Source organism: Anoplophora glabripennis, unplaced genomic scaffold, assembly GCF_000390285.2.
Source record: "Anoplophora glabripennis isolate ALB-LARVAE unplaced genomic scaffold, Agla_2.0 scaffold466, whole genome shotgun sequence".
NCBI classification, from domain to species: domain Eukaryota; kingdom Metazoa; phylum Arthropoda; class Insecta; order Coleoptera; family Cerambycidae; genus Anoplophora; species Anoplophora glabripennis.
Window position 1 is genome coordinate 225,589 of NW_019416918.1, and position 18,166 is coordinate 243,754.

At 33.3% G+C, this 18,166-nt stretch overlaps 1 protein-coding gene across 1 annotated transcript in view; it reads left to right on the forward strand.

Annotated features, from left to right (window-relative positions):
• Positions 1–8,450: 8,450 nt before the first annotated feature.
• LOC108910150 (branched-chain-amino-acid aminotransferase, cytosolic) overlaps positions 8,451–18,166 on the forward strand; it is a 98,268-nt gene continuing 88,552 nt past the window's right edge. The window contains exon 1 of the mRNA XM_018714677.1: positions 8,451–8,738. Coding sequence (XP_018570193.1) covers positions 8,715–8,738 — 24 coding nt within the window. The 5' untranslated portion in view covers positions 8,451–8,714. The remainder of the gene's footprint in view (positions 8,739–18,166) is intronic.

An 18,166-nucleotide genomic window follows, 5' to 3' on the forward strand; every position in this document is an offset into this window, starting at 1 on the left:
CATAAACATGACACTACCCCCGGGGTTTACACAGACGAGCCGGCGAAGCAAGAAGAGCGCCAGAAGAAAGGGCCCTAGCCGGCGGGGCCCAGCCAGGACAAAAGGAGGTCCCACAAAGCGCCTACACCGGCCGCATTTGCGGTCGGGGTAGACGACGGATGGGGCCCACCTACGAAGGCTGTCCAGGCCTACACGAGATGAGGCAGGATAAAGAGGGATAATCCCCCTCGATCCCAAATCATTGAGGCCAATTTCTAGCCATAGAATAATGGATCTTTACGTTGCAGTGCCACGGCCATCTCTACTAACAGGCCATGAAATTGGAAATCTTGCAACACCGCATGGTTGTCCACCGGGCAGGCCTATCATCGGCCATTTTACTATGCTGATGAGCCGCCGGCGGCAGGAGCCGGTAACAAAACAAATTGCACTGATATTTGCTGATATTATTGATAGTTATTTATTAAAAGGTTAATAGGTTGTTTCTGTTGTTTGCGTTGAGGATATTTAAATTGTTTATGTTACGTAGTTTCCAATATTTCGCCTGTAAACTAGTGATAAAGTGGCAAGAACAAGTGGTGATTTGTGGTGGCATATATTTAGAAAGGCTTCAGGAAATAAATTTTCACTCTGAAATACAAAAATATACTGAAAACTGCTGCAATGAATCTGATCTTGATTGGGACATTCCCAAAAATACAGGGAGCGACAACTTTTCACATATACTGGAAACGGAATACTTAAATGAGTACCAAATAGAAGAATCCGCTCAAATTTACATATCTGGTTATGCTTCATTCAAAATATCTAGAAAACTAAATTGTAATATTTGTATTTTTCTAATTACTGAAAGTAAGGGAACTTATATAGAAAATGAGTATTTTAATTATTTGCAACGCGGTGGTTTTAAGTGTTCCTACAGATATGGTAAAAACCTATTTCACATGTGTGCCATCTTTGAAAAAATTATAAATGATTCTTCCACCGAATATTTCTAAAAATGTGTAAACAAAAAGATATTTTATGTCATCTTACTCTTTCTAGCGTATCCCAAGATATATTTTTAAGACTTTTATTGTCAGTGTATCTGTGGTAAAGAACATCAAAATATTCTTATTATGCTATGCTCTATTTTTTCTAATGTTTTACTTAACGATTATATCAAAAAGAAAAATAATCAATGTAGTGCCGAAAAGAGCGAATCAAAAAATAAGAAAAGGAAACTAAATACTTCAATAAATAATACCAAAAACAATTCATCTATGAAATCGAGTATGAAACCAATTACCAGAGTGTGACATCAAGAAGTATGAACCTCCTGATTTTTCACCTTTTATTTTTTAATTCCTTTCAAAAAACAACCGAGCCTAATATTACTGTTTTGAATAAGATAAAAACGCATCTTATTAAAATAATAATATAGGTAAAATAGACTCTTACAATCCTAGGATATGAGAGCGTGTACTAATTCGGTTTTCATAACCATAATTTTTTGAAAAAACTAGCTAAGTATCTATGACAAAAAATTCATCAAAAAAATCTCTACCATCAGCTCGCAATCCCAGCCAAAACATCAGCGCCGACCAGTAGACAACTATCTAACACTTGGCAACAGCGCACGGGAGGTCTGTTCATGGTTAGTAGAGACACAGAATTATAACACAGAGACGGCCGTGGCAGTGCCAATACTGTCAATACATAGGCTATGTTCCGAAATTAGCTGAAAGTACTGTCAGCACGATTTTACATTCCGAAAATAAATTTCGCAAGCTTTACAGCAGCCTGCATCAGCGGAATAAACGTCAAAATACTACTATTTCTACATAACATCGACTGCTAAATCTGCTAAACCTCAAGAGGTAGTGTGATTGCAGCAGATTGGTGGGGGAATGACAGTATGATGTCTGATGTCTGTTTGTAAACAAAACCAAACTACACATTCGACGAAGGTTCAATCAAAATGGCTATATTACGCATAATCGACGACATAATAAAGATGTACTACATTTTCCATGTAATTTTGAATTCTTGTTCTTGAATATTTACAATTAGTTTATTCTATCACATAAAAAATGTCTTCATCATCTTCACTATCTGTAGATTCTATATCTATAAACGATTTACAAAATAGCGCTATCGCAGTTGCAGTTCCCATTATTAAAAAAAAGATTAAAAAAGTCGACAAAATAAATGTAATTACTATATAACCTCACAATTCAAATTATTTGTCAAACTCTTGACAGAAGACCACAGTTGCTAGTTAAAGTGCTAAACGTTGTTCCGTTATTTGACGCAAAAATTGGAAATTTCATTTACGGAACGGCTTGATATTGCAATTTCTGCAATAGCGCTGATAGTAAAATTAGCAGATTACGGAACATAGCCATATTGGTGAAACGAAATCAAGAGCAGTGTACTCACAGAATTCATACAGTGCAGTTAATGGGGGCATTTGTATCATAATAAATATTAATTCCAATATTTGCTTTTCTTTCCTTACATGCTTTCTAAATCACTAATAAATAAAATCATCAAAAATATAGATTCTATAATTGTATAAAAATAAAACATAATTTCGTGAAACGATCTATTTCAGGTATCTGCTAAATAAATTGCAACGCAGTACCCGCGCCCAGGTGGTACAGCCGCAGCCGGTTCAATGAGCCGGCTCGCTACGAGGATCCGGAACCAGTGAACCGGGTCATTAAAATGAGCCGGATTTTTCTTCCCTATAATGTAAACAGTATTATGTTTTGCTAATGATTGTCCCTAGAAAGAGATCTCAATCGACCTAATTTGGCAAGCGAGAGTAAGCTAGTGCGGGCTACAGTGGCTGTATTTAATAGTGATTTCGACTGGGTTGCTCCCAGAGCGATTTAAGAGTGAACGGAGTACCAGTTACTCTGATCCCAATTAGTCACACTCTTACACAGAGTAATCCTCAGCCGAACATATTTTTCTGTTGCGAACATAACCTAAATCCTAAATTACAAATTAGTCATTTAGATTAGAATGAGAGTAAAGTAATTTATTGATGAACAGTGGACTCCTGATGTGTTATTGGATAATGATAAACATGCTATAAATGGTTGCATTATAGTATTGCAACATACACAACAAATATAGTTGACACACTGGTATTAAATATAATAATAATAACTACCCTCAGTACCGTTTTCATTTCTAGTAATTGAGATTTTTCTTGAACTAAAATTTTTAAAAGCAATTAGAAGAAAATACAAGATAATATTTTGAACTGACATTAATCTCACTATATTATTCTAAAACGTCTTCCATAAAGTTTATCAATTTTGGTATTGAATTGTCTTTAGTATCGTGTTGAACAAAATCCTCAATTTCATCATCATCTTGATAACAAAATATCTAATATTTCTTCATTACTCATGGTTTCTCTTTTATTCTGACAAAAGTGATCAAAACTTTTAACCACAAAGTATACACTTTATAGGTTATGTTTATATGTCCCCCACTTCTATAGTGCTCCTAGTAGCTGCTCTTACAAAACATAAGGAGCACAAAGGAGCAATCTGAGATTGCTCTAGAAAAAAATCTTTTGTGAGCCGAACAGGACAATCTGGTTTAGAGTTACATAGAGCAACCCAGTCGAACATGAAATTTGTGATAAGTGCTCGAGAGCACTCTAGAGTAATCAGCCGAAAACGGTATAAGACATAGGCGATAATAGTGTACGTACATTTTATTGGTTCTTGTAGTCACGTGGTACACGCCGCCATTTGCGGTCGAAACTTTCCAACTTTTGTATGGGGTATTATATAGCAGATAATTACTGTATTTTTTAAATTTTCTCTTAATAAAGTAATTTTTGCGAAATAAATTACTAATGCCATTAATTTTACAGATAGTCTATACCTATCCAAAAGTTGTAAACAACATATGAATCTATTGAAAATTAAGTTTATATTTATGTAGGTGTAGGGACAGAAAACCAACTTATTATATTTCGTCGTGACCCACTTTGTATGTTTTTTGTCTTCCCTTATAGTTTAAATAATTGTTCATTTTACAGGGTTAATCACGCAACTGGTTCATTAGTAGGATACGAAGTTACCATAGGATTTTGTTGAAAATTTGAATACCCAGGTTACTGGCCATGAACTGTTCAATGAAAATATTTTCAAAACTTCCGCTTCCCTATACCGAAAGTTGTTACCTAACCTAACTTTGTTATTTTAAATGGAACACCCTGTATATTATTACATTTTTGGATTCTACATATTAGAGTCCTTTTGTATAAACTTTTTCATATTTAAAATTAGCCGTTTTCAAAATTATACGATTTAAAAAAAATTGCATGCAGCACTGCTAGCTTCAAAAGTAGGTATATGCCTCAGAAACAGTTTACGCGGAAATCTTTGTTTTTGGGTCAATTAAAGTAGAACTCATGGAGATCCTTACGATGTTTTCAAAATTAATCAGTTTTATACACGCCCCCCCCAAAAACTAATTAACAAACCCAAGGAAATTCAAACGTGTCATTTTTTTAATTGAACACTTTGTATATTTTCACATTTCTGGATTCAGTAGAAAAATCTAAGTCAGTATATAAAAGGGTTGCTAGAGTTATTCTTGATGGTTTCTGATTTATCAACACTTTTCTGTTTAAAATGCGAAAAATCATGTTTCGTGTAAAAAACTCATAGCTACTACCTATGAAAACAAAAGGCTAAGCCCTGCCCTGTCAAAGCACCAAAAAAGACTCACTGTCGTTTCTGTGCTCCTAAAAATGGATGAAGTGAATAATTATTCGAATAGTGATATTTTAAACTTATTCTTTATTCATAGCGAATGTAACAAGGTTCTGAACAGGAATGACAAAAAAGAAATTTAGGAAGATTGAATCAAACTTTTTGCGTTTTGGGAAAGTTACAGCAACAAAAATATTCCAAGTTCTGTAACAGCTGATGAAGGAAATGAAATTACGGTTATCCAAATACATACTTCGATACCAACATCTTCGACCGAATTTCATTAATACAATTATTACATCATTTTGATTTCTTAGGTTTGTTATACAGTATAGAATAGACTCTTTAATGCGAACTCACCTTAATCCGAATATCCACTAATCCGGCCCGACGAATGCCCGTTTCGATGGTCCGACCAAAACGCTTTAATTCGAACAAAATTCAGTTTAACGTATATGTATAGTTCGGATTATAGAGTCAGACTATATAATAAAAAGTAACAGCTAAAAACGTAATTCCCGGCAGTCTCGAGGAAACCCTGTTTCTCGATTAAATCTTTTTAATTGAAATATTATTGTCGTGCAAACATGTTGCAAAAGAGAAAGCATCACATGTTAACCCTTTTGCAAAAAATGGATATTCTAAATAAAATGTTTTTTTTAAGTCTTCTTTTTTGTTTTAAAACATGCATATCCATATTATACGATAATGTTTTCTTTTATTGTTATTTTTGCCTTCTCAGTAACATATAAAATCTAATTCATATTATATGTATGTACAACGTACATAAACATATTTACATATGTACATATTTAGTATCCAGTAATCCGAAAATATCGGTAATTCGAACTGATCTCTTTAAGTCCGTGTCTTATTTAGTTCGGATTAAAGAGTGTATCTATACTGTATATTCTACGATTCAGAGAATCCTAAAAAAAACCCAAAATACATCCTTTTTCATTCACAATTTTACAAACTTTCTATCCGGGAGATGACAGGAGAAGAACGGAAATTTTTACTCGAAAAAATTCACGAGGATCCACAGTTCTTATCAAAAACCAACTAGACGGATAAGTCTTAAGTTTACCAGAGACGGTGTAATAAATCGAAGGAATATGCACTACTGGGCCCGTCAAAGTCCACACGTTATAAAAGAGGCACACCATCAGGATTCTTTCCGTGTCAACGTATTTGCAATGATTATGGGCGACCAAGTTCATTACGAAATTTATAATGAAAACCTAAATAGCAATATCAAAGATATCTGCAACTCCTGAGAAAGACTGTCGCAAACTTGTTAGACAATTTCCCGTTGAATGTGCTAAATAGTTGTTGGTATCAAATGGATGGAGCTCCAGCACATTCTACCCACGAAGTATGTCGAGAAGTAACAGGAAAGTTTGGCGACCGCTGGATTGCTAGTAACGGACCTTGAAGTTGGCCGCCTGGATCCCCTGATCTGATACCTGTAGACTTTTTCCTGTGAGGACATATAAAAAGTCAAGTTTACTCCAAACCTATTCTCAGCATGGATGATCTCCTAAATAGAATTAGGATTAGTTTCCAAGGGCTCCATTACCTTAGAAGTGCTAGTGTTAACGAAGTGGAGAAAAGAGTGCTAAAGTGCCTAAAACAAAATGAACGTCATATAGAATATTTAAACCTTTAATTAATATTGGCTTATTTAATAATTTGTTTTTAGTCATCATAAGTATAATTTCTGAATGGCAACATTCTTGCTGTTAACTTTCCCAAAACTCAAAAAGTTTGATTCAATCTTCCTATTTTTTTTTGTCATTGCTGGTAAATGAGGATATGTTTCATTAAATGTGCGGCATGTCCTGTTCAGAACGTTGTTACATTCGCCATGAATAAAAGATAAGTTTAAAATATCACTATTCGAATAATTATTCGCTTCATCCATTTTTAGGAACACAGAAACGTCAGTGAGTCTTTTTTTGGTGCTTTGAGCGCCCCGAAAAAAACCCTGATGCGATTTTCGGCTCGTTTACGCGAATTTTACAGGAAAACTCCCAGAGATGACGTCCATGTCCTGGTTCCGATGCACCAGGTGTCCGGGGGGCTCTCGCCGACGCCAGATTAGGAGTCAGCGACCCGAAAAAAAAACCCAAGTCTCGCTGCATTTAAGAGTGAAATTCAGGAGAAGCCTCGGAGATGACGTTCCTTCCTAGGCTCCAGGTCGGCGATGGACCAATTTGAAGATCATATTCGGGATCAGCGACTTCGAAAACTTCCAGGACCCTGATTTGAGTCCATTCCAGGCATTATTAACCGAGTTATGAATTTTTTCTAAGTGACTTTAAAAATGCATTTTTCCAGATGCATTTTGCACTCCACAAATGCAATTTGGCCGAAAAACAGAATACAAAGTTGCTACATTTTTTCCACATAATTTTAGAAAGCGATTGCAAAAATACCCATCTTGATACGACTTGATCGAAAAATTTCGGAGAATTCGGTTCTTTTTGTGCTTTATTTTCTCGATTAAAATTGGACAATGTCATATAATAATAACATAAATATTTAGTTGTTGTTTAGGTTACATTTTGAGTATTAATAATAAATTAATCCGCTTTTTAATTAGCTTGTCTCTAACAATATAGCTGCAACCACTGTACAAGTGTATTAGAATCTAAATCATTATCAAAATTATTTGCCAAAACAGAACCTCACTGGCTAAAGTTAAACTATTATAAACTGCAAGCATTACAATATCGTATGATACTAAAATCGAATTGTCGTCAAAATGACGACATCAAATTGTTTTGATCACAGACCTAGATAATTTCTTCAGATTTATGGTTTTAACGAAATAAATATATTGAAAATTTGATAGTGATAGTGATGCGTTGCTATAGCAGTACCTAAATGGACTAAAAAAAATGAATGAATTGACGTCTGCTACTTTATTGTTGACATGTGCAGGGGAAGGCTGTAGAAAAGGTGTCTCATCTCGTCATTAGTTTGTTTTTTTAACAATTTGGGGTTCAAAATCAGTTTTTCCAATATATTGGAAATACTACTGATTGATTTTAGAGAAAAATGTTTAATAGACGAAAAATGTGCAAAAAAGATCTACAAAATGCCATAGATTAAAATCGGATAAATTATTTAAAAGTTATTGCAAAAAACATAAAAAAAACGTGGAAAAACAGCATTTTTTTAATTATCCATAATTTGGTTGTTATTTGTTGGAATTTTATAAACATGCCTAAAAGTTGTGTTTTATTGTTCTTCAAAACTGTGCGAAAATTTGGCGCTGTGGACCCAATAGTGTTTGCAAAATTCTACTTATTTATCCCGTAAGTCGTTACTTAAATATTACAAATACAGTTTTTTCTAAAATTTCTGGTATGTAGTTGTCAACAAGAAATAAAATGAAAATAATTTGTTTACACCATTTGGAAGCTATGCATTTAACAATGGGCGAGCAGCAAGTCAGTTGCTGTATGCCCATACTACATTCAAAGACACGATGGAAAACATTATTCACGTCTTCAGCAACAGCAGAATCTCACTTCCTAAACTCTTGGTCGAGAATAAATCGAAGACGTTATCGGTCGCGATAAGGAAACCATAGCGCCTTCTAAAGGTCATGATCCTAATTATCATATTTCGACATTAATTACATTTGGTTTAACACACGATAACTTCAATATTGTTATTTTTCTTGTGCTCTAAAAGTTTTGCCATTCTCATTGCATCACTCGCGATTCGTATTTAACGCTATTAGGTTAGATAAGAGCTTTTTCAACAATCAACAAAGATTATAAATTAAAGGAATTAACATATTGTTATTATTATTCATTGACGTTCATAACTGGACAGGCCGAGTATACGCGTAACTCGCGAAGAAATTATAGCAAGGCCAGTTGTGCGTGTTTTTAGCAACAGTATTATAGTGCGCGACTTTCGAAAGTTTCTATTTTTGTGTGCACTTACAGTGATAACCGGTTTCCCCTGAAGATGTCTGTAATTACTTCGAAACAGGTAATACAAAGCATTACAAAGCAGATTATAGAATTAGAAAAAGATATTTAATTTATCCTCATTTTGACTACTGGTATCAAACCATTTAGAATTTGAATATTGATTGTAAGTCATTCATTACAACCAATATCTGGCTGAATGGAAATTAATTTGTAAGACTTTTATTTGGAACTTGGGTTTAACACTTAACAATGCTTGACGCATAGGCCAATAAATAGAGGTTTTGTTTATGACAAATATGCTAGTAGCTAACGGACTGTGGCGTCATATAAAAGACAGTGTAGATATATACAATGTGGTTCACTTAAAGACGGACTACCTTCGTATTTAGGATGGCGTTGGCCGATTTACAAAATTCTTTTATTTTGTGATAGTACTCAAAAAGGCCTACTTTTTGATATTATATTCTTTGGCATGTGGTATTTTCTGCGGCTATCAACACCCTCAAAAATTAAAAAAACATATTAGGCATTTTTTAAGACAAAAATGAAGACAAATGAATAGCATTTTCGATTTGATCACACCTCAAAACTCTAAATACAAAGTTTCATCATTATAGCTTTTACAGGGTGTTCACAAAATAGGTGCAAACTTCGAAAAATTTCACTCATTGCAGAGTGTCCTGTATTAACAGTGGAAAATATTTTGAAGGTATTTTTTCATAACTTTATTAACCGAAGGTATATCCACGCAGTTTCATTAATTTCACTCATACAGGACGCTCACAATAAGACAGCCAAATTATATATATTTTTTATTATACCAGAAATGAGATCTAAATATTACTATTTTCTATTAGTCCACCATCATTTGGTATGCACCCTTCAATTCGTCTCCTCTTATTTTTAATAACTTTCCTCAACTGATGTGGTGTTATATGTCGACATGCTTGTCTAATTCTATTACATAAATCTTAATTAAAAAAATGTATGTGTTTTGTGGGATTTTATGTGATCGTATAATCGGGCCCTTCTTTTTTTACGTTAATCTAAACGCAAAGATTTTTATGAATTTTTGAAATAATGGTTTCTGGACTGAATTCATTTTCTCTTCATGTAAGACAGAACCTCTACCTTCAATTATATGGAGCACCTATTCATAATGCGGTAATAGTACGTCATTGGATTGAATGAGTATTTCCCAAGAACAGTCCGTTAGTTGAGTGGCCGTCAAGAGCTCCAGACTTGAACCCTCTTGATTTCTTTTTATGGGGAACTGTGAAAAAAATAAAACAAGGCCCCAGAACAGGGAAGATTTATGTAATAGACAAGCATGTCGACAAATAACACCAAATCAGTTGAGGAGAGTTATTAGAAATAATAGGAGAAATGTTTATATCCAAAATTAATTAATGGTAGATTGGAGTAAGAAACATACAGTGGGGAACAGCCAACTGGAATAAATTCATTATCTCAATTATTGTGCACATTTATAAAAAATCGTCGATTGTGGATACCAAAATGACCTTGGGACGTAAAAATTTCATCCCCAAATGCAACCCTCTTCAAGTGTCAGTTGCTACTCCTAAATTTTTAAATGAGAAGTAGGACCTTATGATACCTCATTTGAAAGGTATTTTCATTGCCTATTCAAAAATGCTATGGTTTTAATATTTATTGCAAAAATTAATGGTTTGCTTAACGAAATACTATACCAGACCTTCAAAAAATGTGGTGGTGTTGGAATTTGGTGCAAGAAACATTTAGAGGCAAATACGGTTAAAGTTAATATTGAATGCACTGAATCAGATTTTGAGTATTGCGTTGCATCGTTTCTCCATCTGGAGACAAATTTTTTAACAAAATATGTGATCTGTTAGATTATTAATTAAACCTACCACTAATGCAATAGTTTGCGGTGATTTTAATTTTGACGCATTTAACAATGTAGATTTTAAGAATCTGTGTAATGTGTTGTCTAATTTTAATTTAAAACCTACTGTACGATGGCCAACACGAGTAACGAATACGTCTTGTACCTTAATTGATAATATTTTTGTAAATTTTAATAACGAGGGTATTTGTACTGTCTTTGATAATATTATCTCGGATCATAGGTCTGTTTGGTTAGAGATTGATGATCATAATTTGAAACCCCGTAGAAAAAACTTTATGGGACGACTTTTTAAGGAAGATAATATTTCTTTATTTTTAGATAATCTATCCAAAGAAAATTGGCATGATTTGTATCGCTGTACTCAAATGAATGAAGCTTTTTATTGTTTTAATGATTTGTTTATGTATTATTTTAATTTAATTTTTCCTGAGCGTAAATGCTTATAAGGTTCAGAAAAAGATGTGGATAATTAATGAAATTATCGAATCTAGTTGTAATATAAAAGATTTATATTACTTAAAACAAACATATCCCAATTTAGACTCCACTTATAAAGAAAATAAAAAAAGCATACTATATTAATTCGCGAAACAAAGAAACTATTTTATCAAAATAAAATTTCCAATTCCAATAATTCCTCACGCACTGCGTGGAATATCGTTTCCGAATTATCTAATAAAAAAAAAAGAAGAATAGAATATTGTAGTTATCCAAAGTAATAATAAATTAATAGACAATCCTTTAGAAATTGCTTCAACTTTTAATAGTTACTTTACTGGCGCTCCAATGAATGTTGTAAATAAAATTCGTGGTTCTGATCATACTGCAAATTATACAAGTAGAGTAAAAATAAATGATGTATTTTTGGATAATACAATTTTTCTTTTTCCGTTTACTGAGCAGGAATTGTTTAGAGTGCTTAGTCAAAAATTAAAAAATAAAAGGTCAGCTGGAGCGGATGGCATTCCCTTGTTTTTAATAAAACTTGCATTACCGGCTTTAATAGAACCACTAACTTTCTTGATCAACTTATCATTTCAGACTGGAGTTTTTCCGGAGATACTAAAAATAGGGAAAATAATTCCTGTTCTAAAAAAGGGGGATCCACAGTTATTAAATAATTACAGGCCTATTACTGTGCCCTGTGGCTTCTCAAACATTTTTGAATGCGCCTATCTAGATAGATTAATGTCGTTTATAAATAAATATAGTATTTTAACCACTCATCAACATGGATTTCGAGCAGGATTTTCAACTACTACTGCCATACATTCTTTTTACGGTGAATTTGTTAAATGTATTGACATGGGTGAGTGCCCCGTAGGCATCTTTTGTGACCTTAGTAAGGCATTCGACTGCATACAGCATGATAACTTACTACAAAAATATGGTGTCCGGGATTCTGCTTTAAACTGGATTTCTACTTTTTTAAAATATAGGAAACAATATGTGTCTATTACTTCTATAAGTGATGACTTTACTAACGACTTTAAATCTGAATCTAATTCCATTGACATGGGTGTTCCTCAAGGATCAGTCCTAGGCCCTGTACTATTTATTCTTTATATAAATTCAATGGAGCGTTCGATAGGTAATAATTTTTTCACAATGTATGCTGATGATTTATCATTAATTATTTCAAATAAGTCAACAAAAGACCTGACTACTAATCTAGAAAATACATTGTACAATGTGTCTCAGTGGTTCAGTTGCAATAACTTATATTTAAATACCGACAAAACTAAATTAATTAGATTTCACAATAGGCAAAAAAAATGCAGGCCTGTTGCGGCAAATATTAACAACTGCACTATTACCAGTGATGACTGTAACAAATTTTTAGGAGTTACTTTGGATGATATATTAAATTGGAAAATGCATTGCAATAATCTTATATCTACATCAAGTTCAGTAAGCTACTTAATAAAGTGTATGAAAGAAATTTTGCACGAACAACAATTGTTAAATTTATATTATGCGTACGTCGAGTCTAAATTGCGTTACGGAATATGTTTTTGGGGTAACTCTACCTTGTCTCATTCAGTTTTTATCATACAAAAACGTATTTTAAGAATAATTGCTGGCGTGCCACGTCATCGTACATGTAGAGATATATTTAAGAATTTAAATGTTCTTACGTTAGTATCATTGTTTATTTTTGAAATGTCTGTGTATACAGGGTGATTCAAAAAACCGGTGACAGACTTATAGGGTAAGTAATACATGAAAAATTAAGACGAAAACTCTTAATAAACATAGGGTCGCAAACGCCTCCTTAACGAGATACAGGGCGTCAAAGTTTCTGTAAAATTAAAGCGTAAAAATGACGAAAAGAAGCTTATAATCTAGTTTACTTAACTCACTTGTACACATTAACATTAGTGACAGGCGATGTTTAATTTTATTTTGAATAGCACAAGTCTACTATGCGAAACTAAAATGAATGAAAATAAAATTTGATTTACAAATTTTCTACAAAGGCGTTTCTCTTAAAAATGGTTGCTTTAATCCAAATTTTGCAAGGGACCAATTCGATAGACAATTGAACACTTTGCACGAAAATAGTGCCCGTTTGACAAAATTAGCAGTGGCGTAGAAAATATTTTTAAAAAAGGGTCACCCCGTCTCTACGACACTGCTACTCATAAAATTTTGAGCAGTACATCAAACATTGGTCTTAAGGTGCTAACTACGCATAGCAAATTTGAAATAGAAATGTTCAGGCATTTTGGAATTATTGCAGACAATGTTTCATTTTACAGAAACTTTGACGCCCTGTATCTCGTTAAGGAGGCATTAGCGACCCTATGTTTATTAAAACTCTTCGTCTTAATTTTTTATGTATTATCTACCCTAGAAGTCTATTAGCGGTTTTTTTAATCACCCTATATATATAATAATGAGTCTTTAATTCTCAATAAGGATATACATACAATCAATACCAGACAATGCTATGATATCCGAATTCCTTTTGCAAAATATACCATAACAGCTAATTCACCAGATTGTCTGGGATTTAAGATATATAACAATTTACCGAGTGAACTCAAGACTGATAAGATTACAATATCTCAATTTAAACAAAAACTGAAATTATTTTTAGTAGATAAGTGTTTTTATTCTTTATTGGAATTTTTTCTGCTGTTGTGTCTTAGGTTAAGTTATTATATGTTTATTTGACTATTGTTATACAATCCTTTTTTGTCCACAACAAGATAATTAAATAAATAAATAAATAAAAATTTGTTACAACAAACAAAAATATAAAAACAGCGTTTTGTTCTTGCAGGCTAGCAAAAACAATTTCAGTGTTCTTTTTCAACATTTTCAACTAAAAACAAGATATAAAAACTTATCAAGAAAAAAATATTATGGTTGTGATTAAGTCGGTCACGTCTCAGATATTGGAAAACGTTAGAAGACATTTTTATTTACGATTAGGATGCGGTCAAGACGTTCAAGGAACTAATTTTAAACATTTTGAAATTAAGTTTTTTTAGTTTGCTGTAGAGAATTTCGTCAAACTGATGAATAAATTTTTTTATTGCTAACTTTTGCAATAAATATTACAACAATAGTATTTTTGAATAGAGAATGAAAATACCTTTCAAATGAGGTGTCACAAGCCTTTACTTACCATTTAAAAATTGAGGGGTTGTAACTAACTATTCCATTTGGCTGTTCCACACTGTATAAGCATACATCTACGGACTATATGATGGCACAGTCCGTTTACTATTAATATTTTTGCCACAAATAGTAGATAAATAAATAAATAACCTTTATTTTCCTTAGAGACTTTATAATAAAGTATGAGAATAGTTAATAAAACAAAAAAAAGGATAGAAGGGATAAGCCACAATTCTTATACTAAAAGAATTCAGTAATGTTATATGTATATACATTTGTCAATTAAATAATATTTTAACTTACATTTAAACCTTGGGAGATTTTCAATCATTTTTATTTTCAGGGGCAAGTTATTAAAGACCCTGGGTCCAAATACAAAAGGGGACTTTACACACATTATAATTACTATAAAGCACACAAAATGTAATCCATTGTCTAGTTTTATATGACGTATGCAAAGCACATACTTTGTTAAGATGATTTTTGTTGTTGAAAAAGAAAACACATAATAATTCAAAGATGTAAAGACTCGGAAGCGTTAATATTTTATATTCTTACTCAAAAATATTTTTACAATATTGTTGCACCTGCCATATATCTAAGAATACGTTTTTGTGCCACAAATACACTTTTCGCAGTTAACAGAATTTCCCCAAAAAATGATACCACAACTCAGCCTAGAATTGACTTGTGCATGATACAGGCCCATGTCTGTTTCCCACGGTAGTACACGCTTCAAATTTCGAAAAAGATAACACAGTGAATGTAATTTCGATGTTGAATTATTACATTGTTCCTTCCAATTTAGGGATTCGTCTAGTTGCAAACCCAGAAACTTAACATTTTTATATTTAGAAATAACAAAATGCATACTGCTTCTGCCAATTATGAAATGTTATACTATATAGGGTGTTTCAGAATATATGCGCAGGACTTCAGGATGTGATAGCTCGTCCAAAAATTTGAAATAGTTTGTATTAACTTACCCTCTAAAATGCACAATTTTCGAGATACAGGGTGTTGAAATTATAAAAAAAAATTTCGTTTTTTGCGAATATCTCCGGAACCGTTTATCGTACAGAAAACAGCTTTTGTAAGCATTTACTACTCATAATAAGCTATGTTCTGTGCGAGAAAAAATTTTTTTCAAAGTCATAATTGGTGAAGATTTTGAAGGGGAAGTGGGTGTTTTTCTCCCCAACTTCTACGCCACTGGAAAAAGTACGGTTTTGAGACGCCCATTTGAACCGCCAATGTTTTCTACACAAAAAATGTACTCTTGGTCATAAGCTCTAAAGTTGACCGTTTTCGAGAAAAATCTACTTTTATGTTGAAAAACATGGTCAATTTTTTGAAATAAAATTTTTTTACTAATTAAACAAAATTTATTTAATCGTTAGAACAAGTAACAAAACCAAACGTTAACTTCATAGTTGCAAAATTAAAAAAAAAACAAATCGTACACAGTTAAATTAAATGTTGGAAATGTCCTCCGTTAGCTTCAATGCACGCAGCAATTCTTCGACGCATTGACTGTCTAACACGCAAGAAAATTTCCGGAGTGTTCCGAATTATGTCGCAAGATGCAACAATGCGTTCTCTTAATTGATCAACATTTTCAACTGGAGTAGCGTAGACTAGGGTTTTGAGATGGCCCCAAAAGAAAAAATCTAAACAATTAAGTTCGGGAGATCGCGGGGGCCAAGGGTGGGGACCTCCTCGACCGATCCAACGGTCTTGGTATTCGTCGTCCAAGTATTGGCGAGCAACCAAACTAAAGTGGGCCGGAGCTCCATCATGCATAAAGTACATGTTTTGTCTTACTTGAAGCGGTACATCTTCCAGCAGTTCCGGCAGTACTTCTTCTAGAAATTGTCGATAATCTGCACCGTTTAATCTGTTCGGTAAAAAATGTGGGCCTATCAAATGATCACCGACGATGCCAGCCCAAACATTCACGGAAAATTGTTGCTGATGATTGCCTTCTGCAATTTCATGTGGATTTTCTTCAGCCCATATGTGGTTATTGTGAAAATTGAAAATACCATCTCTCGAGAAAGATGCTTCATCGGTAAACATAACTTCGGCTCCAAACTGAGGATTTTGAGCTATTTTGTCTTGCATCCATCTACAAAAAGCCAATCTTGGCGGAAAATCTCTTGGCAATAAGGCTTGTACTCTTTGGATATGGTAGGGATACAAAAGTTGTCTTTTCAAAATTCTCCAAACCGTCGAGTGAGGTATGTTTAAGTTGTGAGCAATTTTTCTGGTACTTGTGATCGGATTTTCTTCAATTTCGTTGAGGACAGCCTCTTCTACTTGGGCATTTGCAGCTTCCATAGGCCGCCCATTATCAGCAGTATTCTTTTTAAAACTTCCATTTTCCCATAGTCGTTGGTGAATGCGTTGAAACAAGTTATGATGTGGTACTTGGCGATCACGATGTCTTTCTTGATACAACCGCCTTGCTTCTGCCGAATTACCGCTCGCCATTCCGTAAAGGTAATGCATTTCGCACATTTCAGCGTTTGTGTAATTCATTTTTACTTTTGTAATACAAATTGACTTTTCGCAGGTACAAACTAATTGTTATTTTGACAGGAGGTAGCTTTCGTTTTAAAATTTAAAGCCTACTTGATAAAAAAAATTATAATACATTTAGTAAAATAAAAATTTTATTTCAAAAAATTGACCATGTTTTTCAACATAAAAGTAGATTTTTCTCGAAAACGGTCAACTTTAGAGCTTATGACCAAGAGTACTTTTTTTGTGTAGAAAACATTGGCGGTTCAAATGGGCGTCTCAAAACCGTACTTTTTCCAGTGGCGTAGAAGTTGGGGAGAAAAACACCCACTTCCCCTTCAAAATCTTCACCAATTATGACTTTGAAAAAAATTTTTTCTCGCACAGAACATAGCTTATTATGAGTAGTAAATGCTTACAAAAGCTGTTTTCTGTACGATAAACGGTTCCGGAGATATTCGCAAAAAACGAATTTTTTTTTACAATTTCAACACCCTGTATCTCGAAAATTGTGCATTTTAGAGGGTAAGTTAATACAAACTTTTTTTCAAATTTTTGGACGAGCTATCACATCCTGAAGTCCTGCGCATATATTATGAATCATCCTGTATAGAAGAACGGTTTCCCATTCAACTGAGATTTTCGGTGAAACGATACACTATACTGATTTTCAACAAGTATATCTTTTTTATGTAGAATTGTCCACGGAATCTAAAACATTAATCCCAAACGATTAGGTCATTGGCGTAGAAGTTGGAGTAAAAAATCCCGCTTTACTACCCATTTCTACGTCACTGACCTACAAAATTTTGTAAATTATGCACATGTGAAAATGTTAACACCACACCAAATTTGAATCAATTTGTTATAAACATACCAAAGATTTCGTAAATAATATGATTTTAACTACCAATACGGTACAGTGAAAACGGTGAGACTTAGACCCTTGCTTTATAAGGCAGTTCTGAATTATTTATTGAGTTCTATTTGTGGTTAAAGTTTGATTCACTCGAACTGAAAACACCCTGTATAATGAGTTTTATTGACCTTAAAATAAAGAGAATTTGCTGCGTACCCATTTGCGGGGTCATTAAGTATATTATTATAGTTGACTTGTAACGACTCATCTATTCATTACAATCATGAGAAATTAATAGAGACGTATTATCAGCATCCATCAAGCGTCATCAACTATTTTCGCGAAATCATTAACATAAATCAAAAACAATATGGGACCCAAAATCGATCTTTGTGGGACACCAAAATTACTAGAAGAACGCTCCGAATTTATTCTATTCGCAGTTCCATTTTTATAATGGGTTATATTAACAAATTGCTCTCTGTTTAATATAAAAGATCTAACCTAATTTAGAGCCAAACCGCGAATAACATACGATGATAATTTTAATAGTAATATTTTATGATCAACGCAGTGATGC